This window comes from Aulonocara sp. 'chitande type north' Nkhata Bay, linkage group LG3 (genome assembly GCF_057382095.1).
Source record: "Aulonocara sp. 'chitande type north' Nkhata Bay isolate Kocher_YH1m ecotype deep benthic linkage group LG3, A_spYH_male_GT1.1, whole genome shotgun sequence".
In the NCBI taxonomy this organism is placed as follows: Eukaryota; Metazoa; Chordata; class Actinopteri; order Cichliformes; family Cichlidae; genus Aulonocara; species Aulonocara sp. 'chitande type north' Nkhata Bay.
In genome coordinates, this window is record NC_141346.1 from 49,646,853 (window position 1) to 49,672,760 (window position 25,908).

The 25,908-nt window shown below is 39.1% G+C and overlaps 4 protein-coding genes across 6 annotated transcripts; all 4 read right to left on the minus strand.

The window, feature by feature from the left end:
• Positions 1 to 10,541: 10,541 nt before the first annotated feature.
• On the minus strand, positions 10,542 to 11,408 carry LOC147336018 (uncharacterized). The gene is made up of 3 exons (XM_086287591.1): positions 11,170 to 11,408; positions 10,966 to 11,025; positions 10,542 to 10,820 (listed from the first exon to the last, which is right to left on the minus strand). The coding sequence occupies exons 1-3, from the start codon at positions 11,296 to 11,298 to the stop codon at positions 10,542 to 10,544; spliced, it is 468 nt and encodes a 155-aa protein (XP_086143717.1). The 5' UTR covers positions 11,299 to 11,408.
• A 1,061-nt stretch (positions 11,409 to 12,469) lies between these two features.
• Positions 12,470 to 13,403, minus strand: LOC147336019 (uncharacterized). Its single transcript, XM_086287592.1, has 3 exons — positions 13,263 to 13,403; positions 13,061 to 13,114; positions 12,470 to 12,863 (listed from the first exon to the last, which is right to left on the minus strand). The coding sequence occupies exons 1-3, from the start codon at positions 13,389 to 13,391 to the stop codon at positions 12,582 to 12,584; spliced, it is 465 nt and encodes a 154-aa protein (XP_086143718.1). The 5' UTR covers positions 13,392 to 13,403; the 3' UTR covers positions 12,470 to 12,581.
• A 6,548-nt stretch (positions 13,404 to 19,951) lies between these two features.
• Positions 19,952 to 21,726, minus strand: LOC147336020 (uncharacterized). 2 transcript variants are annotated; one of them, XM_086287594.1, is made up of 4 exons: positions 21,695 to 21,726; positions 21,457 to 21,592; positions 21,252 to 21,305; positions 19,952 to 21,074 (listed from the first exon to the last, which is right to left on the minus strand). In XM_086287594.1, exons 1-4 carry the CDS (start codon positions 21,724 to 21,726, stop codon positions 20,790 to 20,792), a joined length of 507 nt encoding a protein of 168 aa, XP_086143720.1. In that variant the 3' UTR covers positions 19,952 to 20,789. The 2 variants fall into 2 exon arrangements, with proteins under 2 accessions (XP_086143720.1, XP_086143719.1); XM_086287593.1 differs by lacking the exon at positions 21,695 to 21,726 and having other exon boundaries at positions 21,457 to 21,657.
• Positions 21,727 to 22,841: 1,115 nt separating this feature from the next.
• Positions 22,842 to 24,325, minus strand: LOC147336021 (uncharacterized). Of its 2 annotated transcripts, XM_086287596.1 has the most exons (6): positions 24,265 to 24,325; positions 23,847 to 23,977; positions 23,669 to 23,710; positions 23,504 to 23,581; positions 23,331 to 23,384; positions 22,842 to 23,135 (listed from the first exon to the last, which is right to left on the minus strand). In XM_086287596.1, exons 1-6 carry the CDS (start codon positions 24,266 to 24,268, stop codon positions 22,917 to 22,919), a joined length of 528 nt encoding a protein of 175 aa, XP_086143722.1. In that variant the 5' UTR covers positions 24,269 to 24,325; the 3' UTR covers positions 22,842 to 22,916. The 2 variants fall into 2 exon arrangements, with proteins under 2 accessions (XP_086143722.1, XP_086143721.1); XM_086287595.1 differs by having other exon boundaries at positions 23,504 to 23,710.
• Between the last annotated feature and the right edge of the window lie 1,583 nt (positions 24,326 to 25,908).

Here is a 25,908-nt window from a genome sequence, read left to right on the forward strand (position 1 = left end):
ATCAGACCAAAATCTGCCCTCACTGCCATGGTGTGACAGTTACACATGGAAAGCATCTATATAGATGTTAACTGAGCAAGTCTGTACATGTACTGATTATCTCGTTGAATTACTGTTTTTCTGAAACAAAAAGTTGGTCGTGACGCTGAGAGAGCACAATCTATTTTCAAAATGATTGGACTGGTAAGTTTTCCCTTTGATTTACTTCAGACGGTAAAGTCTGCGCTTAGAAAGAAATCAAAGGAAAAAACAAGCACAAGAGTAACTACAAAAAGTGACCAGCAGGTGTCGTACTTTATCAGGCACTCTCTCAATTGTCTCAATATATATATATATATATTTAAATATGATGTTGACAGTAACAGCAAACATCAACTTCCTGGTATTGTGGTCGCCTTTAACATAACACAGATATTTAATTTTAACTGACTAATATTCACATCCATTTTTTAAATACTGAATATTTTTTTCATGATTGGAACTAGATTAAGTGTTACATCTGCAGTAATTATCACTTAGATTTAATCACAAACTGGACTCTGGAAACAGACTCAGCTCTCAGGTATGCAAATATGTCCATCCAAACTTTCAAGCATTGGAAAGTTTATCAGTGTGGCATTTTATTTAAAATAAAACTCTGACTATTCATGCTTTACATTCTGGGTCTGAATTTGAGTGTAAAACAAAAGTAAAAAAAAACATTTTGTTGTACGCATGTATAATTTCTAAGAGAGTGGCGCTGTGCAGGGTGATTCAGTAAAAGGATTAGATGTTACAATCCCTGATAATGCATTGCTTTAAATGGAGAAAGTCTTGAGGGACGACTGTTATGAGGAAAGGCAGCCCAGAAACTTTACCAGCGGGACACATCATTGTGTGCCTCAACTTCTCAGGGTGTTTCGGTCTTTTAACCAAGCTAATCTGCCATTTTTTTTACCTTCCTTGGTTAGGTTAAGGGATTAGAGATCTGATCTAGATTATCATATTATAATTTGGGACACATCGTCAGTAGTGGACCTTGGATTCATCGGGTGTTTCGGCCATTATCACTAGATACCCTCATTCAAGGAGGCCCTGCCAGGGTTGATCAGGCAGTGGGTGTCTCACTGTTTTATGTTCAATTGTTATTTCTCTACTACTTTCTTCTGTTTAGTTTTCTACAGTTTTTTTGTCTCATATCAATTCACTGCAACTGAGAAGTAATGCTTACCTCTTTAATATTTATGACAGGGAAAATTAAGGAAAATTATAATATTTTAGCTGAAAGTCTAAACTTTAGTCACATCTTGACTGTTTGGTTTCAAATCGTAAATACATGGAGGCAAAACAACAAAATGCAGACAAGCACAATACAAAACGTAAAGACCTCACTGTATAAAAAGTAGCTGCATGCATTCATTATATTTGTTATATCAGAGGCATTTCCAATTCACAGTCTACACATCAGGTGAATCCTCAGTTTGTTTGCCTTTTGTTTTGATTTTTGCTTTTTTTCTTGTTGTTGTTTGCTTGTTTTTAAGCTTTTGTGCTTGTGGAAATTAAATCTGCACATAATATAATCCAGATTCCAAAGCAGAGATTTCCTAACCTGGATTATTAAGCACTACTCAAGACTTGAAATAGTATTTAGGATGTAAAATGATGTGTAATATTTTAAGCACACACTTGATTTACAGTTGAAGAATCATTGGTCAAGGATGTCATAATGTAAAAAATGTGCCAAACATTAACTAAAAGAATTTAAATATGTATTATTTGAAGGAATATGTTTGATTTTACTTGGAAACAAAAAGAAAGGCCCACCACCCGCAGGAGGCGCCATAGGGGTCGGGTGCATTGTGTGCCGGGTGGCGGCCAGGAGCGGAGGCCCTGGCGGACTGACCCCCGGCTGCCAAGCTTGCCAATAGGGACATGGAATGTCACCTCTCTGGTGGGGAAGGAGCCTGAGTTAGTGCGTGAGGTTGAGAGGTACCGGCTAGATATAGTCGGGCTCACCTCTACACATGGCTTGGGCTCTGGAACCAGTCTCCTGGAGAGGGGCTGGACTCTGTCTCAGTCTGGAGTTGCCCATGGTGAGAGGCGGCGGGCTGGGGTGGGTATCCTAATATCCCCTTGGCTTGCTGCCGGTACGTTGGGGTTTTTCCCGGTGGACGAGAGGGTTTGTTCCCTGCGCCTTAGGGTCGGGGAATGAGACCTGACTGTCATCTGCGCTTATGCGCCAAGTGGCAGTTCAGAGTACCCAGCCTTCTTAGAGTCCCTGGGGGGGGGGGGGGGGGGTGCTGGAGGGTGCTCCACCTGGAGACTCTGTTGTCCTGCTGGGAGACTTCAATGCTCACGTGGGTAACGACAGCGAGACCTGGAGGGGCGTGATTGGGAGGAACGGCCTCCCTGATCTGAACCCGAGCGGTGCTCTGTTATTGGACTTCTGTGCTAATCACAGTTTGGCCATAACGAACACCCTGTTCGAACATAAGAGTGTCCATAAGTGCACGTGGCACCAGGACGCTCTAGGCCGTAGGTCGATGATCGATTTTGTAATCGTATCAGCAGACCTGCGACCATATGTTCTGGACACTCGGGTAAAGAGACGGGCTGAGCTGTCAACTGATCACCACCTGGTGGTGAGTTGGATCAGGTGGCGGGGGAGGACGCTGGACAGACCTGGTGCACCTAAACGCGTAGTGAGGGTGTGCTGGGAACGTCTAGCAGAGGCCCCAGTCCGCGAGATCTTCAACGCACCCCTCCGGCAGAGCTTCAACAGCATTCCGAGGGAGACTGGGGACATTGAGTCCGAATGGACCATGTTCAGCGTCTCCATTGCCGAAGCTGCCGCATTGAGCTGCGGCCGCAAGGTGGTTGGTGCCTGCCGTGGTGGTAATCCCCGAACCAAATGGTGGACACCAGAGGTGAAGGGAGCCACCAGGCTGAAGAAGGAGTCCTATCGGGCTTGGTTAGCCTGTGGGACTCCGGAGGCAGCCGACAGGTATCGACAGGCCAAGCGGAATGCGGCTCGGGCAGTGGCTGAAGCAAAAACTCGGGTGTGGGAGGAGTTCGGAGAGGCCATGGAAAAAGACTTTCGGACTGCCTCGAAGAGATTCTGGCAAACCATCAGACGTCTCAGGAGGGGAAAGCGGTGCTCTACCTGCACTGTGTATAGTGCTGGCGGAGCGCTGCTGACGTCGACTGAGAAAATTGTCAGGCGGTGGAAGGAATACTTCGAGGACCTCCTTAATCCCACTGACACGTCTTCCGAGGAGGAAGCAGAGTCTGGGGATGAGGGGAATGACCCACCAATTTCCGGGGGCGAGGTCACAGAGGCAGTTAAACAACTCCTTGATGGCAGAGCCCCTGGTGTTGATGAGGTCCGCCCTGAGTTCCTGAAGGCTCTGGACGTTGTAGGGCTGTCCTGGTTGACACGCCTCTGCAATGTTGCGTGGAGATCAGGGGCAGTACCTGTGGACTGGCAGACCGGGGTGGTGGTCCCCATCTTTAAAAAGGGGGACCGGAGGGTGTGTTCCAACTACAGGGGGATCACACTCCTCAGCCTCCCTGGGAAAGTCTATGCCAGGGTGCTGGAAAGGAGAGTTCGTCCGCTAGTCGAACCTCGGATACAGGAGGAACAATGCGGTTTTCGTCCTGGTCGTGGAACACTGGACCAGCTCTTTATCCTCTCCAGGATACTTGAGGGTGCATGGGAGTTTGCCCAACCAGTCTACATGTGTTTTGTGGACTTGGAGAAGGCATTCGACCGTGTCCCTCGGGGTGTCCTGTGGGAGGTGTTGCGGGAGTATGGGGTGTCTGGCCCATTGCTACGGGCCATTTGATCCCTATACAACCGTTGCAAGAGCTTGGTTCGCATTGCCGGCAATAAGTCGGACTCGTTCCCGGTGGGTGATGGGCTCCGCCAGGGCTGCCCTTTGTCTCCGGTTCTGTTCATAATTTTTATGGACAGGATTTCTAGGCGCAGCCAAGTGGCGGAGGGCTTTCGCTTTGGTGGCCTCAGAATCTCATCTCTGATTTTTGCAGATGATGTGGTTCTGTTGGCTTCATCGGGTGAGGGCCTCCAGCTCGCACTGGAACGGTTCGCAGCCGAGTGTGAAGCAGCGGGAATGAGGATCAGCACCTCCAAATCTGAGGCCATGGTTCTCAGCCGGAAAAGGGTGGAGTGCCCACTCCGGGTCGGGGATGAGTTCCTGCCCCAAGTGGAGGAGTTCAAGTATCTCGGGGTCTTGTTCGCGAGTGATGGGAGAAGGGAGCCGGAGATCGACAGACGGATTGGGGCTGCAGCTGCAGTAATGCAGACGCTGCACTGGTCCATCGTGGTGAAGAGGGAGCTGAGTGTAAAAGCGAAGCTCTCAATTTACCGGTCGATCTACGTCCCTACCCTCACCTATGGCCACGAGCTGTGGGTAGTGACCGAAAGAACGACATTGCGGATACAAGCGGCAGAAATGAGCTTCCTCCGAAGGGTGGCTGGCCTCTCCCTTAGAGATAGGGTGAGAAGTTCGGCCATCCGGGAGGGGCTCAGAGTAGAGCCGCTGCTGCTCCACATCGAAAGGAGCCAGCTGAGGTGGTTCGGGCATCTGACAAGGATGCCCCCCGGGCGCCTCCTGGGTGGGGTGTTCCAGGCATGTCCCACCGGGAGGAGGCCCCGGGGCAGACCCAGGACACGCTGGAGAGATTATATCTCTCGGCTGGCCTGGGAACGCCTTGGTATTCCCCCGGATAAGCTGGAGGAGGTGGCTGGGGAGAGGGCGGTCTGGGCCTCTTTGCTTAGGCGGCTGCCCCCGCGACCCGGCCCCGGATAAAGCGGATGAAGATGGATGGATGGACAAAAAGAAAAACAAAAAAATTAAGAAAATTGAATTTCATGAAATGTAATTTCACAAAAACTGAATATGCACAACACAGATGTACAGGGATACAGATGGGAACAAAAAAAAAATCAGATTGTTGTTTGACAGTTTTATGAAGCTCATCATTCATTTCTCTGCACCCTCTAATCTTCCAGAAGAATCAGTTTCATGTCTAAGTGAGCTCTGAGATTCTTTAATAATCGCGTCCCAATTGCAATTATTTCCCGCAGTTCTGGAAAATCAGCTGATAATGTTTCCAGTAGTTCCAGTTTAGGAGTAAGGAGATCAACTTTTTCATCAAAAACTCCTGAGAGAGTTACCATGTAGGAGTAGTCTTCTGCCTGAAAAAAACAAAACAAAACATTTAGCACGAATTAAAACATGTTACATTCTCCTTTAGGTGCTGCTGTTTTCAATAGTTACATGAGTTACAGTTCAGTGTGTGGTGTAACACATTAAAGGTATGCTGATGTCAAATGCAGTGCTGTTTTTAATTTATAATTTAGAATCTACTCAAACTGCATATTTTCTCAGCAAACATGTGAGTAACACGGAGACTGACTGACTTACCTTCAGTCTCTCTTCTTCTTCTACTGCTGTCTGGAGGATTTTCCTGAATATTGTCTGAGGTTTAGCAGAAAGAAGCAGAGCATAGTGAGAATGCCAGCTGCTCAACAACACAATGGAATTAAAGGAAGCAACAAATAATAATGAAAGAAAATATTAATTTACCAGCTGGTTCTTGTTAGGAAGTGAATTTGTGAATTCAAATAGCTTTGTGATGGCTGCATTTTTATAGTTTTCTTCTGCCTAATGAAAAACAATAAAATAACATTTTTTGAAACATTTAAATTTATTACAGTATATTGTGTTGAAAAGACCGTAGTCATAATATTTGCATGACTGTCAATGTATCACAGATAGATATTTTAATCTGAAATATAGTTATTGATAGTTTATATATATATCTTTTTCTAACTGCCTACACATGACAAACTTTCAAAGTTAGCTTGTGAGCAACTTGGACCCACTTTGTGTCTGTTTCTTCTTTTGCACTCAGCATTTATATTGGAATACATAAAATAACAGCTGCTTAAGCTTCTATGAAAACCCCTTTTAAGTCCAGAAACACTTCAGCAGTTAACAATTATTTGCAGTGTTTATGTGCAAATAATCATTAAATTTACCAGTTTGTTCTTGGCCCAGCTTGCGATGCAAATGAAGCACAGTATCGAGTAGATCGCCAGTAACACGTAGAGAAACAAGCACGTGATGACACAGACTCGCCCTCTTGTTCTGGTAGCTGCTTCTGCCATCACTGTGAGAATTAACACAATATCACTAAGGACTGTGGCAGACAAATTCTAAATTTGCGCTGGTTAGATCTGGCCCAGTCTGTTCCACCGAGTGAGTCTACCTCTGGTTCATGTACACCACGGCGTGTCTCACTGAGTAACAGATTTGACAAATATCGCAATTAAATCTGCGTTATGTGCTAAATTAACGTTGTTTAGTTGAAAACTCATAGCAGACCAACTCCCCCTCATCCCTGTTTCATCACAGTCACCAAAGGAAGATTACAACTGACTGCACCCCATTTTTGAAGCAAGTGAATAATTGTAATGTAATCCTTGATTGTATTCAGTAAAAAAACATCCAAAGGTACAATGCTGAGCTTACCTGCCAGGTGAATGGAAGAAGACCTGCTGCACTGTACAGGTGACGAATGAAAACAATGAGATGACACGTTGCAAATGCTTTATGTACTCTGGTTATGAGCTGCCCTTTCACTTTTGTTTTCAAAACTTACCTTAGACTCCTTTGGTTTTAAAAATGCGTTTAGATTTAAATTCAGTAGTTCTGCTACTATGCAATAAACAGTAAATGTTGATAGGTAATTCCTCATATTTAATTTTCCAAAATGTAAACAAATACAGTGTAAATGACACATATGTTGTTGCCACAGTTCAGCTAGGTTTATCACAGTATCCTGAACTGTCCATCAAAGTGAGAAACACTCCAAAAGTCAAAAGTCAGTTGATTCAGAAGGATTCAACTTTGAGAGCAGAGAGTTGCCCGCGACAGCAAAAACCTGCTGAAGCAAATGGTCGAGACCCTGCAGAGGCTGGGCAGCAGGATGATGTAGGCAAAGGTAACAGAACACCTCAGGGGGCTTGGCTGACAGTCGCTGGGAATATTGAGAATACAGAGCCCTTCAGGACACCAGGAGCAGTGAAGGTGAAGTCCCTCAGGGAGTACCAACAGAGACAGATTGGAGACTGGTGACAAAGTAGACCCGAGATGATTTGGCAGGTGATAAACAATGACAGAGGGGGGTGGAAATCCATAGGTGACAGTAGTCTTGGCTTGGATTTCACAAACAGTGTTGAACCCTCAGAATCTACTCTGCTGGATAGTGTAGTGGTAAGACCACACACCTTTGGAATGGAAGTCGCAAGTTCGATTTCCTCCCAGTATCCAGTAAGGGTCCTGGCTAGGCCCCCCATGCCAAAAAAACACCAAGCCCTGGAATGGCGCGGCTACATCTGCAGCCTTTGCGCAGCTCGGGCAAGACACATTTCACATTATGTTGTACTCTGTATGATTGTGTATGTGACCAACAAAGCTTGTTTCATTTCATTTCATTTCATTTGTTTCGTTCTACTCACAAGGCAAGAGAATCCCCAAGTTCAGGCTCTGTCAGCACAGCACTCTCAGGGGACATGGAAACTATCGGCTTGGGTCCTGTCAGTTGAGGCCGCAACACTGGATATGCAGTGACTTCAAACTGATCGCCAGCACCGGACTTCATATCAGATCACTGTCTGACACCTAACCCAGAAGCAGTCACATGAGTGATCCTGCCAACAAAGCCAAATGTTCTGGAAATCTACAACAAATAAGGACTGAGAGACTCTAATGGTGTCTTTCTATCTTATTTATTGAACATCTGCCACTGAACCACACAACCAAAGAGTGATGGTTAGTGTCTGGCAATGAGGACAGAAATATATCATTTAAGGAATACTTGTTTTTGAGTTTATTCCTTAACCTTAGGATTTTTCCCCAAGGCTGCTGTTTATCACTATGTACTAACAAAAGAATTTCATGCCTACATTAGTAGCACACCAAGCAGAAAAAGACTCCAACATAAAAGGAAATTACAAGTGGATAATTACACAACAGCGATTAACTGTATTAAATTGTCTTTTTCTTCTACACCTGTTTTTATAGGAAACAAACAACTCTTCATTTGCTGTAAGTACAAATACTACAGTACATTCCAAAAATGAAACTGAAATTGACAGACGCGTTTAGAACAACATGCAATGCTTTACTCTTTTGGGCGGACATATTTGAACAGTCACAGTATTGCCTCGGTGAATAGCCGTTCTGTCAAGTTTTGATCACAAGCCAAGGCTTTATGCAGCTCTCATAGTGATACTAATACTGGATAGATTAGTTCAGATACTGTGTGTATAAAGTGATACAATATGTACATTACCACCTCCGTCTAAAACCAAAATCAAATTTAAAAGAAAATGTGTGGTAATTAGGCTTTTTTGAATCAGATAGTGGAATGCATGACATGATCAGGAAGTATTAATCTAACATGTTTTTAGAGAGACACTTGAACTAAATCCCCAAGGCCACGTGGAGACTCCACACAGAAGACTCCTACCCAGGTTAGAACCCAAGACCCTCTTGCTGTGGGTTAACCACTGCTGCCAACAAATACAACTGTGTGTTTGTATGTTCTTTGACAATAGTTAGTGACCATACTGTATTATGAAGACCGTGTGGAGGTAAAGTATGGGGGCACATACGAAACAAACACTAATCCAATTTATGTGCTACAAAAAAGGGGTAAGAATTTTAAATGGATAGGGTTGCACTATTCATTAAACTATCTGCCTTAAAATGTTACCATTTAGATGATCTCAGCACTGCAATGAAAATGTACAAAGCACTAAATAATCTACTTTTAAGCTGCTTTCAGAAGTTGTTTGAACTGTGGGAAAAGGCATGCTTATCAAAAGTGAGTGTCAGGACTAATACTAATAAAATATGTATGTCTGACAAGGCCGTAAATTTCAGTAGTTGTGATGAAAAAGAATGAAAAAAAAAAGTTTAAACCAAAATAAAATGAAAGTATAATTATCAATGACTATAAAAATAGATGATATAAATGTAACTATATATAAAAAGTGTCCTGTCTTTTAATGACGTGAGTGTTATAAATAGTTTTTTGAATGAATGCAAACAGGCAAACTGCCCACCTGATCACTGTCAGTGTCCTCATACATGCCCGGCATCACTCTCACATTCTTCTCTGCCATTTCTGACTTCCTTGTGCAATATTACAGTTCCTCCCTATCATAAGCTTTCTCCATAATCACCAAAGACAGAGTTCAAGTCTTTCTGGCATTCTCTATACTTCTCCATCAACACTCCAAAAGCAAACATTGTATCTGCTGTGCTCTTCCTTGGCATGAAGCCATATTGTCATTTATCCAAATGCCATGGTTTTTTATATTCAGTAACTTTTTGTCAGCTGATATAGTTTTCTTAAAATCAAAAAGAAAAAACAAATTTCAGATTATTATGCAGGTGTGGAGCAATGTGACAGGCACCACTTTAAATGAACATTCAGGACTTCATAATCTGAAGGTTTTAAACAAGTCTCAGACGGCTCAGTCAGCTTATCCTCTCAGTTTGAGCTGCTTCCACCTGGCTGGAGATACAAATTGGAATAATGTGGGACTAAAGGCTTTAAGAATTCCTTCGCTACTGAATGATGTAAATGAGAGACGGTATAGATGTGTTGTTGTTGTTGTTGTTGTTTTTCTTGTGTCTGTTTGATGTTAGGCATTGTGTGCTTGTTTGCGCTTGGCTGTAATTGCCAAGTTACCCTTGGGGAGAAAAAGCTTATCTTCACCTTAACCTTCCTACAAATATGTTCAAAGATGACTTGACATTAATCACTTCTACAATTTTAAATGCATCTCTTTTAACAGGCTATCTACCAAAGGCTGGTGGCTGTAATAAACCCCAAATTAAAAAGCCTAATATACAGTTTTACTCTCTGCAGCTTCTCTTCTCCTGTTATCCCCCAAACCCCCATCCCCTTAGAGACTGTGCCTGCTCTCAAACAGGTATAAAACAAACTACAAATCGGCAAAAAACAACTTGAACATAAGAAATCATAAAGAAAGAATAATAGAGTATCCATGTCTGCACCAAGGTGTAAAACTGTGTGATCATATGCTCCTCACATACAAGGTTTTGAATAATCAGATCAGGTTGCAGCAGAGAGCAGCGAGCACTGCAAAGTGTCAGCAAGAACTGTGAAAATGACAACACAGACATTGTGAATAAAATAATATAAAAAGCTGAAAATGAGCACTCTGAGCCTTGTGAGATCCTTCAGGGTTCCCGGTGCTATTTAGCAGATGCTCACTTTCATTACTTACCAGGACACCTGAAATTATGCCAAGTCAAAATGTGTGTCATTAGTTCTGTCTGTTGTTGACACAACTACCAGAGCATGAAGAGAATGTAAATGTTTTTATTCTGTATTATTTTGCATTGACATTGTTTTCAAACAGGTAAAACAAATATTTTCAGAGACTATTTTAGTGCAAATTAAAGGGATGCAGCACTTGTAAATAAATACTTATGTATTTACAGTTCAGTGTGCTGCTCCCCAAAGTTTTCAATCAATGTCTTTATTGTTCTCAGTTTCTTTTCCATGGATGCAATTTCCTCATCAAGCTCTTCATTTGTGCTGTCTAGTTCAGCTTTGGTTTCTTCCATGGAAACCTTAAGGCTCTCCATATCTGTGTCAGGATCTGTTTTACCAAGCAGTGCGTCAAATTTCTTGATCACTGCTATCATTGGGTCCATGAGAGCCAGATATTCATCTACCAGCTCTGAAGCTTTCAGCATGTCTGACTTGCACTCCTAATAGGAAAAAGAAAATCTTCATGGCACAAGATCAATAAATACACAACAAAGTCATGCTTCAAAGTCATGCATGATGTTATTCTTAATGCACACAAGGGACAAACTCAGTATATTTTATATGCAGTGAGAAACTTTTACTGACCATCAGTTCATCCATTTCCTGTTGTGCTTCCTTGTAACTTTCCTTGAGCACTTCCTGGATCTTAACAGGGAGCAGTGACATGTGGTTACAGTTTATAATGGCTGACAGAAACTTAGTTTCAGCAACAGACGTGATTGTGGTGACTCACAATCACATGCATTAGATAAAAATAAAAGATTGGACTTAAAGCAAACATCAGTTTACCAGTTGGTTCTTGTTTGTCAGTGATGCTGAAAGGCAAATCAGACACAGCAGGGTGGACATGAGGAACAGGCCTTTGGTGATACTGAAAACAGCCACCCCTCTGCTTCTGGCCAAAACTGTTACTGCCATCACTGTTTGGAGTAAATAACGTGAATTTTTTACACTGTAAGAAAACAAATAGAATAGTTACAAAAAAGAAACAACATTTGAAAATTCCAGGGAATATATATTCTAATTGAAAAATGTACAATGTTAGCAATACACAAAAAATGGTAATAGAAATACTCAGTCGAATCTGCAACCGTCTGATTAGTGAAAAGTTCTAGAATAAACTATGATGTTGTAAATATTAGTTTTCAGCTTACCTGTGATGCAAATACAAGCTGATAAATGAAATGAAGAGATGGGACTTTACACAGTGCTTTTATGCAGACCTGCAGCCACCTCCCTGATGGCGCACCTCTGATATGTGTTTACATTGAGCACTTTCTGTTGTTTCACTTTCACAGAAATCTTCATGACGTATTAAACTAATTGCATCATTGTGTTACAATACCACCAATACACAGTCTGGGTTTCCAATAAGTACAGTTTTCAGTCAGTAATTTGTAATATGGTTATTTCAAACTTTCTCTAACAGTAATAATAAACCTATTAACTATCTATGTATATAGGTGCCTTTAAAAAAGAGATGAAGTTAAGAGTATATATAAAAAGAGAAAGTCAGACTTTTTCAGACCTAATAATGTATTTTTTGTAATTTGACAATTTAGAGAACGTTACTGTTCATGCTGGTTTTAGTAGACCTAGGATAGAAATATATAGTAGTTTTATTCCTATCAGTGCCTGAAGAGCAGAATGTTTTTTTTCTTATCATCATGTAGAATAAGATTTACACATGACCAATTTTGTGATTCAGACTGAGGCACAAATATTGTGAATGTGAGAGAATATTGCTTTAATCCAGCAGCAGACGATACCTTTATGTGATAATCCAGTAGCCTTAACACCTGGCAGTGAGGCATAAACAGACATATTTCAAAAGCCTGAGCCTTATGTTTCAGAGTGGTGAGGAATGAGTATATATTAAATTAATGATATGAGTGTATAAATTGGTTAGCCTTCATCATGTGACTAATTAACTGGTGTGCTACACTTATGATATATGATATATTTTATCAGTGAGTAAGCATTGGACAAATCGTTGATTATTAAACATGAGCTTTATTTGCAGACAGGGTTTATTCTTCCTATACATTATTATTAACTGTCAGCTTTACTGATACTACTTAAGACAACAAATTATAACAATGTTATAATAATGAGAGTGAAAAATTTCACACTGAATCTGCACATTATGGAAGAGAAGCTTTATGAATACAGTGGAATCAGCGAAAGAGACAGACAATATGCTACAGTTCATCTTTATGCCCCTCTAGTAATACTAACCACTTCATAATTCCACTTAGTTTCTCTTCATTGTCCTTGAGTTCTGCAGCTTTTAACTCAAGGTATTTGCCTTTGTACTTCTTGGTAGCATCCATGAGCTTCTTTAGGTCATCCATGAAATGCCGCAATGGCGTGAGCAGTTTAAACTCTTCCACTGTATTTCTCATTTTAAATAGGTGGTCTATTAAGCGCGTAGCATCATCATAGATTAGTGGAGTATAAATTCTATCTAGCTTGTTTTCAGCCTGACAAAAAAAACCCAAAGCAAAATCAATACATATATCCTTTTTATATCATTTATATATCAAAGATATAAAAAGATACATTGATGGATTTTATTTATAGTTATTTGTTTTTTTTGGCTTTGCTAATTCCATAACATTAGAAAGATTTATATTAGCAGTGACAGACTCTCATCCATAACATGAACATTGACACTGACCTTCTTTCTCAGTACTTCTTCCTGTAGTTTCTCAACATTTTCTCTCAGTTCCTCCTGTATATTCAGAGGGAATGTCAACAAACATGTGAAGCATGTGATTATGCCAAAATGGAAACAAAAACAGTCATTTTGCTTGGGTGGTCCGTGACCCAATACAAAAACAATGCAATTTTAAAAAAACAAAACTAATCAATAATTTTACCAGTTGATCCTCATCTATCAGTGAATTTGAAAGGTTAGCTGGATACAGCAGAGTGAAAATGATGAATAAGCCTTTGGTGACTGTGATCCCACTCACTTCTTTGCTTCTAGGCAAACCTGCTGCTGCCATCACTGTTCTGAAACAACAACAGAGAGCAAACTTACAAAGTAAACTTTTTCTTAGTATGAGTCACGATATTAGAATACAATTTGACAACAAAATCTTTTCTTAATACAGCGTCACAGATCATACCTGGTATTGGAAGGAGAAGCGATGAATGACAAAATAATTGGATGATACACCACACATACGTTATATAAGACCTGGTGTTACCTCCTCTATGACACGGCTCACTTATGGGTGGGAAGGTCTGTGGGTGTATCCAGCTATATTTGTATTTACTTTTTTTGTGCATAATTATTTGTTCTTGTAATTTTATTAATTCAATATGAGTACAGTGAGCCAGTGAAACACAAACAAAATACTACAATAAGTTCTAAAAGTAAAAGAGAAAAAGCAGGTGGGTATCCTTTATGTTCACATACTTGAACTGTCACATTGTAACAACAAATATTGACACTGTCATAGTTAGCCACATGATGGTTTTTTTCCGTTTGGACAGAGTTTAAATGATCAAACAGACAAAGTGTAGCTGCGTAAGGGCCACAGACGCCTACACAGAAACCTCCATAGATTTTGAAATTTTAAAGGTACAGTCAGTTTTTTTGTAAGTTATGAAAACAAAGTGTCTAATTAAGTTTTCAAAAAACAAACAAACTGGTGGATCCTTATAAACTTAAAATTAATCAATTAAAAGTACAGAAGAGCAGACATCGGGTTGTGGAAGCCGCTAATGTGCCCTGGCATCTTAAATATACTGGCTTTTTATGCATGTGGCTAGAGAACGACAACACAGGGCTGGCCCCTGGCATAAAGTGCCTTTGTGGTTGTTTAGGTTAGCCCTAGCATCGCTAACCAGAAGTTAGCCCCAGTAGTGGCTGGGCAAAATTGGAACAACTGCATCATAACGCTACATCTCAATATGGACTTTTGATTATCCTAACACTGAATAAATGGCTCCTAAAAGAATATCTAGGTGCTCAAAAGAAAAAGAAATAAAAAGAAAATCGGAGATGGAAAAAATAAAATAAATATAGGATAAAGGTAAGTATTATTTATTGACTCTACCGGAGTGAATTTGACGATTCTTATTTCAAATGGTCAACTTCTTATATCAAAGTCGTGTTTGAATATATGTAACAGTAAATAGCCACAGTACCTGACCTGCTGGCTCAACATAATAGATGAGATGATGACTCTGAAGCATTTCTTCTGAGAACATACTTATTTTATGACAGTTCGTTCGCCAACCCAAGTGGATTTGTAACGTGCGGTGGAGATGAAGCCAACTGCGGAGGTGTGCAGGTGGATGGCAAATGAGCAAAAGCTTCTAACTTTGCAAAAGTACTCATTTATTTAAAATATCAAAAATAAAAGTGCTACCTCTACTACACATTACTTTTGAGCACACTAGTCCGTGTACACACGGAAGAATCCATTACAGAGAGATGGTACGAAGAAGAGCAAAAAATCAGCTCAAGAGGACGAAGGCAAGGAAGACAGCAGGTCCGGATGGAATCTGCTCCAGACTGCTCAGGGACTGTGCAGACCAGCTCTGTCAGGTGGCCCTGCACATCTTCAACCTGAGCCTGAGCCTGGAGAGGGTTCCTGAACTGTGGAAGACTTCCTGTGTGGTTCCGGTGCCAAAAATCGCACACCACAGGGAGCCCAACCACTTCAAGCCTGTTGCCTTGACTTCTCATCTGATGAAGACCATGGAAAGGCTCATCCTGCACTACCTTCAGCCACTGGTGGGCTCAATGATGGACCCCCTGCAGTTCGCCTACCGTTCTGTAGTCGGGGTGGATGACGCTGTCATCTACCTGTTACACCGATCCCTCTCTCACCTAGAGCAGGCGGGGAGCACTGTGAGGATCATGTTTTTTGAATTCTCCAGTGCTTTCAACACCATCCAACCTGCAGTACTGAGAAGGGAGCTGGAGGGAGCCGGAGTAGGCAAACAGCTGACTGCATGGACCATCGACTACCTTACCAACAGACCACAGTATGTGAGGCTCGATGACTGTGTGTCCTAGGTGGTAATCTGCAGCACGGGGGCACCACAGGGCACGGTTCTCTCACCTTTCCTGTTCAGCCTTTACACTTCAGACTTCTGTTATAATTCAGACGATTGCCATCTACAGAAGTTCTCAGATGATACAGCCATCATTGGATGCGTATCAGACGGCAATGATCAGGAATACATGGGGGTCATCAGCGACTTTGTAGGCTGGTGTGAGACCAACGTACTCCAAATCAACGCCAGCAAGACAAAGGAGATGATCATAGACTTCAGGAGGAAGTCACCCCCTACAACACCGGTGAACATCCAAGGGAAAGACATTGAGATTGTGGACTCTTATAAGTACCTGGATGTTCACCTCAACAATAAACTGGACTGGACTACAAATACAGACATCCTGTATAAGAAGGGCCAGAGTCGACTCCACCTGCTGAGGACACTGAGGTCCTACGGAGTCTGCAGGACATTAATAAGGACATTCTATGACACTGTGGTAGCATCTGCCCTTTTCTATGCGGAAGCCTGCTGGGGGAGTGGATGCACGGACAGGGACAGGAGCAGGATGGACAAACTGGTGCGGAGGTCTAGCTCCGTGTTGGGATGTCCCCTGGAGTCTGTGGAGGTGATTGGCGAGAAGAGGATGTTAGTAAAGCTGACATCCATCATGAACAACCCACATCACCTACTGCATGAGTCTGTGAGTGGGCTGAGCAGCTCCTTTAGTCAGAAACTGAAACACCCTCGCTGCAGGAAGGAGCGCTTTCGCAGATCATTCATCCCAACAGCAGTTAGACTCTATAACTCCTCAATCACGATGTCATAAGTCACTGGACACTGTGAACATCCACGGTCACCACTTCATGCATAATGGACCTTCCATGTGTATGGACATGTGCAGGTATATATGTATGCATATGTATATTTAGTGTGTTCATGTGTGTGTGTACATGTCTATACATAGGAATAGTAGTGGTACAATAGTTATGTCAAGCTATATAGTTTATGTCTTGCATATTTCCAACCATATCCTTAATCACATACTGTGTATGCTACCATTGTATATAGTGTATTGTCTTACTTTTTTTTCATTGATTGTACTTATTTGTATTTTTGTATTTCCTTGTGATATCTGTACCTGCGCTGAGGTAACGCAAAAATTTCCCCGTCGTGGGATCAATAAAGTCTTATCTTATCTTATCTTATCTTATCTTAAATAAGGGGGTGACACACCAGTCATGAGACAGGAGGCGCCATTATGCAGCGATACACTGCATTACAACAGCAACTGTTACAAATTGTAGACAAAAATAATGACCAAATAACCTCGTAGTGTTTTCTTGTATATACGGCAAATCTTTTCACCTGACAAACAGCAACTAGAAAGTAATAAATTTATCATTAATTTTTGCTAATGTCTTTTTCATTAGAACAAGATATACTTGCTACTCATTTTTTATTCATATTGATTTTTCATTGCTATTTATTTGTTCTTTTCAATGTTATGTTATTTTTCATTTTCTTTACTGATATACCTTTTATACAAGTTGCTTTCTTTCTTCACCTAGCAGTGTGGTGGCTGTGCTGGAAGTGTTTTGGGGCTTCATATAAAATCTCAGTTAGGGCCATCGAAATCTTAGGGCCAGCCAGAAGGCAAAGGAGAAAAGAACTCATAAGCATTTGTGAGCCATGGGGACACTCAATGTAATTCTAGGCTAATCTAATTACTTGTAGCAATAGGAAATGAGCTGGTTGTCATACTGACACATGGATTTTGAAAAAACAAAAAAACAAAAACTAAAAGTTTGTCTTATGTGGTTATTATAGCTAGGATTATGCAGGGGTTAAGAAAAGAGAATTCACCTGAATGATTGGAGAGTACAGTCTGCAATCTGATGACATCTAGTGGTGAGATTTTACACAATACAACAATCAATGAATTATACTTTTGTCTAATAAACTGTTATGATAACTGCTTTAAAGCCACTTCATATTTTAACAAAATCTTCACTGCTTTTTTTTTTCAAATTTAGTATATGTAGTGTAATAATTTAACTACCGTAGAATTGAATTCATAATAAGTTGGTTCACATTCTTTTGAACTTTCTCTTGTAATTTCATGTTTTGTTTTGTTGCCTTGATATGTCAATATATGAAATTTGTCATTTATCCAAATGCCAAGTTATTTATAATCAGAAACCTTCTGACTAGATTTGAGAAAAGCGGAAATGTGACAGTTGAATGGCGATAACAGTGACAGGAGAATAATGTAAACTTTAATAAGTCTGACCTGAATTCAGTGCCAGTTTTGGTCATTAAGCACAGCTTGGACCAAATCAAAGTAATGCTGCAGGTTTTACATGTTAAGTTGAAGAGAATCAGGAATGAAGTATTATTATATATTGTGTCACTTATATATAATTGTAAATAAGAATTAGTTAACAAAAAACACAGTGCTATCAATATAAATTGTTAAAATGAAGTAAAAAGGAGTTGGCCTAGAATCAAGTTTTCCACAGGTAATACATCCATCATATTTCAGATTTTATTTAAAGTGTATAAATGAATGAAAATGAATCACAGTTCAGGCAATAAATGATGTCCACCTCTTTCATGAAAACATAGTATATCTAAACAACATGTATTTATTTTGAAGATATTAAATAGAAACCGTTAGAGTTCATTTCGTTTCTCCTCTAGAAATTTGATGATGTTCTTTAGTTCTTCCAGTTTCTTTTCATTGTCCTTCATTCTTGCTTTATTGTGATCTTCCGCCCCATTAAACCAAACCCTGGATTTGTCAATGAAGCGACTAAATTTGTTCATCAGTTCCAGCAATGGTGGAAAATCCTCTGCCATTGATGATGTCTTTATTAGTTCATAAATAGAATAAAACTGCTCTATTTTTTCATCATATTCTCTTGAATTGGTTGCTTTACTGTACTCGTAGTCTGCCTAATGAAGAAAATAACGATGTTTAGTTTATATTCTGTTGTGGAATGTAGTTTCATGTCCACATTTGGCTGACAACATGTGATCAACATGAAACTGACAGACTAACCTTCATTCTGGCTGCTCTTTCTTCTAGTTTCCGAAGTTGTTCTTTGAGTTTCTGAAATTTGCAGAAAGAGGTTGTAAGTGTGTCAGTTGCTTCGCCGCACCACATACAAACATCTCGAACTGAATAAAAAAAAAAAAATCCAACCATTAATGAGCTTGTGGTGACTTGCAGTGACAGATAAACATGTATTGGTCATATGACAAAAGAAGCTAAAAGAATTACCAAAAGTTCCTTATTGCTCAGTGAATTTGCAACATAAACCAATGACAGCAGAGAGAAGATGAAAAAAATCAGTCCTCTGTTTCTGGATAAGGCTGATCCTGCCATCCCTGTTTGAAAAAAACTGGTATCAGTTTGAAAGAAAATAACTAAATATTATTGAAAAAAGAATTCAATGGATGTGTCCTGTTTATTGATATATTGTATAGAATATATTAAATGTAAACCATCTCACTGTAGAGTGTTACTGATCTTACCTGCCTGGTGAATGGAGTAGGAGTTGCTTTACTGTACAAGTCAGGGCTGAAAACACAGTGAGACGACACGCTGCAAATGGCTTATATTCTCTGGTGTTAGTTCACTAATGTCACATCTCATGTGTGTGAGCTGCCCTTTTGCTTTTCTTTCCACAGAAATAGTGTCGGTCAGACCCACTTTACAGGAATTAAGGGTCATCAGTTACTCTTGTGACATTTAAAGAAAAAACTGACAGAAGCCACCGACAGCAAAGGCACGAGAATGTGGTTAACACATTTTAACCACAAAGACAAAAAGGAAACCAGTCATGATACAATGGTAGAACTGTCATTTTTGTTAAACAAGAGAATAGCAGAGTCTCAGTTTTTCCAATAATATCAGTGAACCAAATATGATGTAAGGTGATGTTAGGTTTGTATACTGTGTTCTACTGTTGTACTATTCATGCGTCACTAATTTTGTGCCACTTTTGTTAGTCGCTACAATCAACACAGGAAGTTAGTAATAACATATAATAAATGTAAATAGGTGGTTATCAGAATACAGTTTTTTCTTAGAGCTTCTACAAATACCAGGATCCACAGTTATTTTAACATGCACATCAATCTGATTGTCACTGATCATTTCGAATCATTTGAAATAAAAAAATATTTTACACAAAGCTTTACTGAAGCATCAAATATTATGCTGTGTATTGTTGCTTGTATCTTTCATGCGACGGGAGTATAACATAAACCTCGCTGATACTTTATTTATATAACTGAATACAATATCTAGTAGATTATAAGCTACTTTAAATAAATAATTACAATATCAGTATAATCCAGTTAATACTATGGAATAAAATTGCACAAACACACAAAAGTAAACAGGGACAGAGGTTTCATTTATTTAAATTTGAAAAATCCATTAAGGCTAGCACTCACTTACAATGTTGCTGTGCATTTAAAGCAACGAATTTTTCTTCACCTACTTCCAAGGTGCATGGAGAAGACAAAGATCTGATGACGTGGAAGACTCCAGCCACACTTATAGTATTAGGGAACAACTTTATTAAGTGACCAAACCTTTTTTGTTTAAACATTTTGTGTTTAAATAAAAACAGGAAACAGAAAAAACTCCAAGTGGACCAATCACACCTTCACAAATAAACCAGCTGACCAAATTAACATTTAACAAGGTGGCGTTGGCTAATTGGTTAATTGGTTAAGCAAAAGCCGAAATAGGTTCTGGACCGAACCACTACAGATTGAAAGGGGAGGAAGGAAAAAAATCCCTGCATATATTTAAAGCAATACAAAATATAATGCGCATAAATGATAATGGGTCCAAATGAACATTAGAGACGTTTTTGTGAAACAAGGGAATAGTCCAGGTTTCCAGTATTTTCAATTTTCAGTTTGACATTTATTATATAGCTTTGGAAACATTCTCTATTATTTAGATGGATATCTTAACGATATCTTAACAGTTTTCAAATGAGCAATATAAGCATGGGAATGTAATAAATCATTTAACCATCCATATAAACACATTTCTTTATGACATGTAGCAAAACATTGTAAGTCATTGACTACTGCCAGATTTACTGATGCAGTTCAACACACAATCTATGTGTTCAGTGGTTTTTGTTTATATTAGCTCTCTAAAATGAAAATGTCTACAAGCTGATCAAGTCATCACACTTTGTAGCACACTTGTACACAAAGTCTTCCTCAGTGAAAACATTTCAAAGCCACTTTTCAAAAAATTTCAAACTAAAGCTGCTTAGTATAGAAGAAGTTTTACACAGGCAGTACATACAATAGCAGAAACAGACCAATGTGTTGTGTCTGTAATGATTAATATGTTACAGTTCGCCTTTGTGCTTCTCTAGGTGTGTTATCCGCTCCATCACAACACTTAGTTTCTCTTCATAGCCCTTGATTTCTGCAGATGTAGTTTCAAGGTATTTACCTATGTACTCACTGAATGCCTCGAGGAATGTCTTTAGGTCATCAATTATCTCCAGCAGTGGTGGAAAATTCAACACTGGTGCAAAATTTTTCCTTAGCACTTCAGACAAAGACTTCATTATGTGTGGCATATCATCTAACAATTCTGGTATGTAGGTTCTGTCAATCTTGTTTTCAGCCTGAAGGAAAAAATAAAGCCAGAGGAACAAAAAAAAACAAGAAAGAAAATAATTAAGTCTATTATGTTACAAAAAAGCTTTGCATGATGGAAAATGTTGATTTGCTTTGGTGGTTTATAGTTATAGACCCTCCAGATTGCTCCTCCATTTCCACAACATGGATACTGACTGACTTACCTTCCATCTCAATGCTTCTCGTTGCAGTTTCTGAACATTTTCTTTCAGTTCCTCCTGCAAATAAAGAGGAAACATCAACAAACATGCACGTGAAGCATGTGATTATGCCAGAAAACCCCCAAAACACTGTACATTTGAATGTAATGACTTAGTTGTAGAAGTGCTCAATTTAGCTGTTCGTTTGGAAAGTCAACAATCGCTTTACCAGTTGGTCCTGCTCTATTAGTGAACTTGAAAGGCGGATCAGACACAGAAGAGTTAAAATGATGTATAAGCCTTTGGTTGTTATGACACCACTCAGTCCTTTGCTTCTGGACAAATCTACTGCTGCCATCACAGTTCTAAAACAACACAACGAAGTAAAGTCTTTAAATTTCACTGGACATGATGTATTAAAAATCTGCATACACTATCTTCTCACAGTACAGTGTTGCTCTTCTTACCTGCTACTAAAAGGAGTCATGAATAATAGCATGAATGTTGAATGACAACACAACACAAAATGCTTTATAGACTCCTTGAAAAGGCTAGCCTGTGGGCGGGTAGGTGGGCGGGTGTTTAGGTGCACTGTGGTTCTGTCAAAGTATGGATTTTAACAACGCTTTATCTAATAAGGAAGTATAACTTTTGAGGTTAGAAACCTCTTTTGAACCAGAGTCTTGGACAGGCAGCTTTTAACAGGCATGTTTAATGATTCCCGTTTAATGTTAACTGAAGAAAACTCACCTGACCAGGGAGACGCATTCAAACTCAACATAAAAGGCCATGCTGCTAACTAATGCAAATGCAATGAAGAATTAAAAATAATAACAGTTTGCTTTTTAAGTTTGTGCTTTCTGTTCATTATTATTATTATTATTATTATTATTATTGTTGTTGTTGTTGTTGTTGTTGTTGTTGTTGTTGTTGTTGTTGTTGTTGTTGTTGTTGTTGTAATGACAGACTTTCACCTTTGGCACTGACTGTATAAAAATGGATTTATATCATATGTTGAGCCTGAAGGGTTTAAAGTTCACAGTTAGAGGAACTTGGAAATTAGGAAAAGACTGTTGCTGTAAATCTTCATTATATGTGTGTTACAGAGGATGGGACAGTCTCCAAAATCAGCGTGAGGTCCATTAGTATTTATAGACAAATAATCAGAATAAATAATTCTCTACTAGTTTGTCATTCATTTTTGGTCACACTGAAGAAAAAGTAAGTCTTGTTAATACTATGTTTCAAAAGGGAGGAATGAATTATGATATGAAACCCTGGATGATCTTCTTTTGGCTTATAACCTAATGACTTTGTGACAACATATTAGACAATGAATTTCTGGTTTTCCATCAGACCCACCCTTCAAGCCTCATATCAAGACTTGAAAATCAGACTTCAGAAACAAAAGATTTCCCATTATGACAATTATTTCAGAGATTCAAAAAAGGACGCGTAACATGATTTATTTATTTTTTTTACATAATATATTTATTAAAATTGTATTATGATGTCAAATCATTGGACAAGAGCGGCAAAACTAAAAGAAGTTCTCTGGGAATAAAGATAACTTTTATTGCATCAAACATTTACTTATTTAAAAAAGTTGCAGATAATTTCATAAGAATATGTTTGGAAAATTATATAAAAACAATATTTTTCCACTGAGACGTAGACAGAACGTAACTGTTACAACTCAGTATCTTGTTTCTCTTGTTCTTGCAGCAAAGCCAGTCTCTCGTCTAAATAAATTCTAGCAATCTTTAAGGCTTTCCTTGCAATGTTAGCCATTTCCATCAGGTCTGAAGAATATGGCAATGTCTTCACTAGTTCCAACTGAGGAAGAAATTGCTTCTTTTTTTCTTCAAATTCCTTTGAGGCAGTCAGCATGCTGTACTTGTATTGTGCCTGATGGGGAAAATACAACTTTTAGCATTTAAATTCATTGTTCAGTGTTACTTTGTGCCACATAGACTCCTGTTTCCTACACATCCATGTATTAGACTTATACTGATGTCATATCGATTTTTTTTTACTTCCTAATTTTATGAATTCATGTTGTATATTTCTAAACAAATGTAATCTGCAGACTGACTGGACCACCTTCAGTCTCTCTTCTTCTTTTACAGCTTTGCGGAGTGTTTCCTTGAATAGTTCCTACAATTTCCCAGAAAGAAGCAGAGCACAGTGTGTGGGCTAATATAATGAAAACACACATGAAAACAAGTAAATTCTTAATTTTCTCAAAATTAACAAAAGCAAAATTATTCATTTACCAGTTTTTCACTGTTAGCCAGTGAATTTGAAAGCTCGAATAATTTTGTGATTGTTGCATTTCTATGCTTGTGTTCTGCCTGAGAAAAAAAATCACAGTTACATGTTAGTTTATTAGTTACAGTTATTAGAGATGCATGACATATAAAACTTGGAGACTGACCAACCTTCATTCTGTTTGTTTCTGCTATTGCTATCTTCATTTGTTCCTGAAATTTGAGACAATGGAAACTGCTCAGCGAAGTATAAAGCCCATTTCATTTAAAGAAAAATGCTGATAACTTGCAGTGTATGTTAACAAGTTAACAAATAAATTGCAAGGATGTTATGCAAGGATGAATTCACCACATAGTCCTTGGTTTTCAGTGAATTTATGACGCGAACGAGACACAGTAGAGAAAAGATGAAAAACAGGCACTTGTGTTCTCTGACACAAGCTTGTCCTCTGGTTGCGGATAAGGCTGCTGCCATCGGCCCTGAAGTTAAAACAGAATATCAAAAATAATGGAAAATGGAGAATTGTAGTTGAATACATATGCTGATATTTTTAAATATTTTGATCAGACAGAGCTAAATGTAGGATGTCGAGACCGGCTTCACCTTTCATGAACATGAAATCAAGTAAACATGAGGTACAGTAAGTGGTACGTGCTGTGCTGAACATAAACACACAACCAGAATGCAATCTTTTACTCACTCAATCAGACACACACACACACACACACACATACACTGACATGCTGTACAATGCTATCGGTCTTACCCATTTGTGACTTGAAGAAGAAGTAATCTACCGTAGGGGTAAGGAATGACAACACGGTGAGATGACTCGCTGCAAATGCTTTATGTTCTCTTTTGTCACTTCACTTATCATCATCTCACATGTGTGAGCTACCCTTTCAGTTTCATTTTCAGTGCTTTACACTTTTTGGGAATAGACAGCTGCCAGTTATTATACTATAAAAACCCTCCAAAAGCTTTCCACTCTAAGCTCTTCTTTCATTGTATAAAAAGTGACTAGGAACCATTTTATAAGATTTTAGGGTAGGGTAGGTAATTAGCAATGTTTACTAACTTTTAGTAAAATTTGTTATATCCACCCATGAGAAATAGCTTTTGCACAAACCTATTTCGAAATGAATTCTCTGTAGTAATAATGTATTGTAAGCTGATAAAAATATACTAATAATAACGTATTAGTATTTGTTAAATATGAGTAAATATTATTTTCCATTTAATAGTAAAGATATATTTGATCAGTAAGGCTGTTTCCCAATCATTCAGTCAGGAAAATAATGTGCATGGATTTATTTTAAAGCAGTTACACAAGAGAATGCACATCTAGAGCTCAGATTCAGTAACAATTGCTGGTCATTTCCAAACTGTTGCAGTTGAAGGAAGAGGTTTCTGGAACAAAACAGAGCTTGTTATAATTTCTTTAGAGTAAACAGAAACTATAACAAGCTATAACAGCATACTGTTTAACATTTAGAGATTGTTTTTGATTGAAATTTACACCTTTATGGAGAAACATAGTCCTTGTTGTCCAGTCCAAGCTTGGCTGCAAAAGGCAACCCTGACTTTTGGATTATGTCAGTGGTGTTACCATGTGTTTGGTATCATGTTTCTGAAAGCAGTTAGGAGGAACTGTGTGGCAATGTCAAAGTTGGTGCCACTTTGATATTGCTTTCAGATCTCTTTTGGTTACAGCTCTCAGGGTCTGGAGTTTCTACATGTTCCTAAAAACAATAGATGCCTCTTTTGTTTTTAGGGATTTTTGTCTCTGCAATCTGCAAGACTGGAAACACAGTATTCACATTGTTGATTGAGTACATTTATTAGTGCATCATTCAGTGATCTACATAATGTAGGCTTTATCATGCACATCTGACCTAAATGTTATTGAACATAACTGGAAATTAAGGAAATAACACATGCAATGGATTTTCTTTCTTTCTTTCTTTCTTTCTTTCTTTCTTTCTTTCTTTCTTTCTTTCTTTCTTTCTTTCTTTCTTTCTTTCTTTCTTTCTTTCTTTCTTTTAATAAAACATGCCTCTTACACAGTTACGTCCAAGTTTTTGGACAATGATATATTTTTTTGTAATTTTGCCTCTGTACACCACAACGGTGGATCTTTAAAAAAAAAATACACGTGACAGACTTGTATGCTTGATTTAACCTTTTAGAGTCCAGGGATTCACCAATTCACATGACTGATTTAAGATGGCCTAGCAGTGACATGGAGTATTCGTAGAAGTGTTAAAATGAATTCTGAAGTGTAGAAGTTCAGCCAAATACTGCATAACTGAGCAGAGAGTGCTTAACAGTGCAAATGGACAATGACCCAATGACCCATTATTTCTTTACAATCAGCACCAGGGGGCAGTATTCGACTGTGTTAAATGTG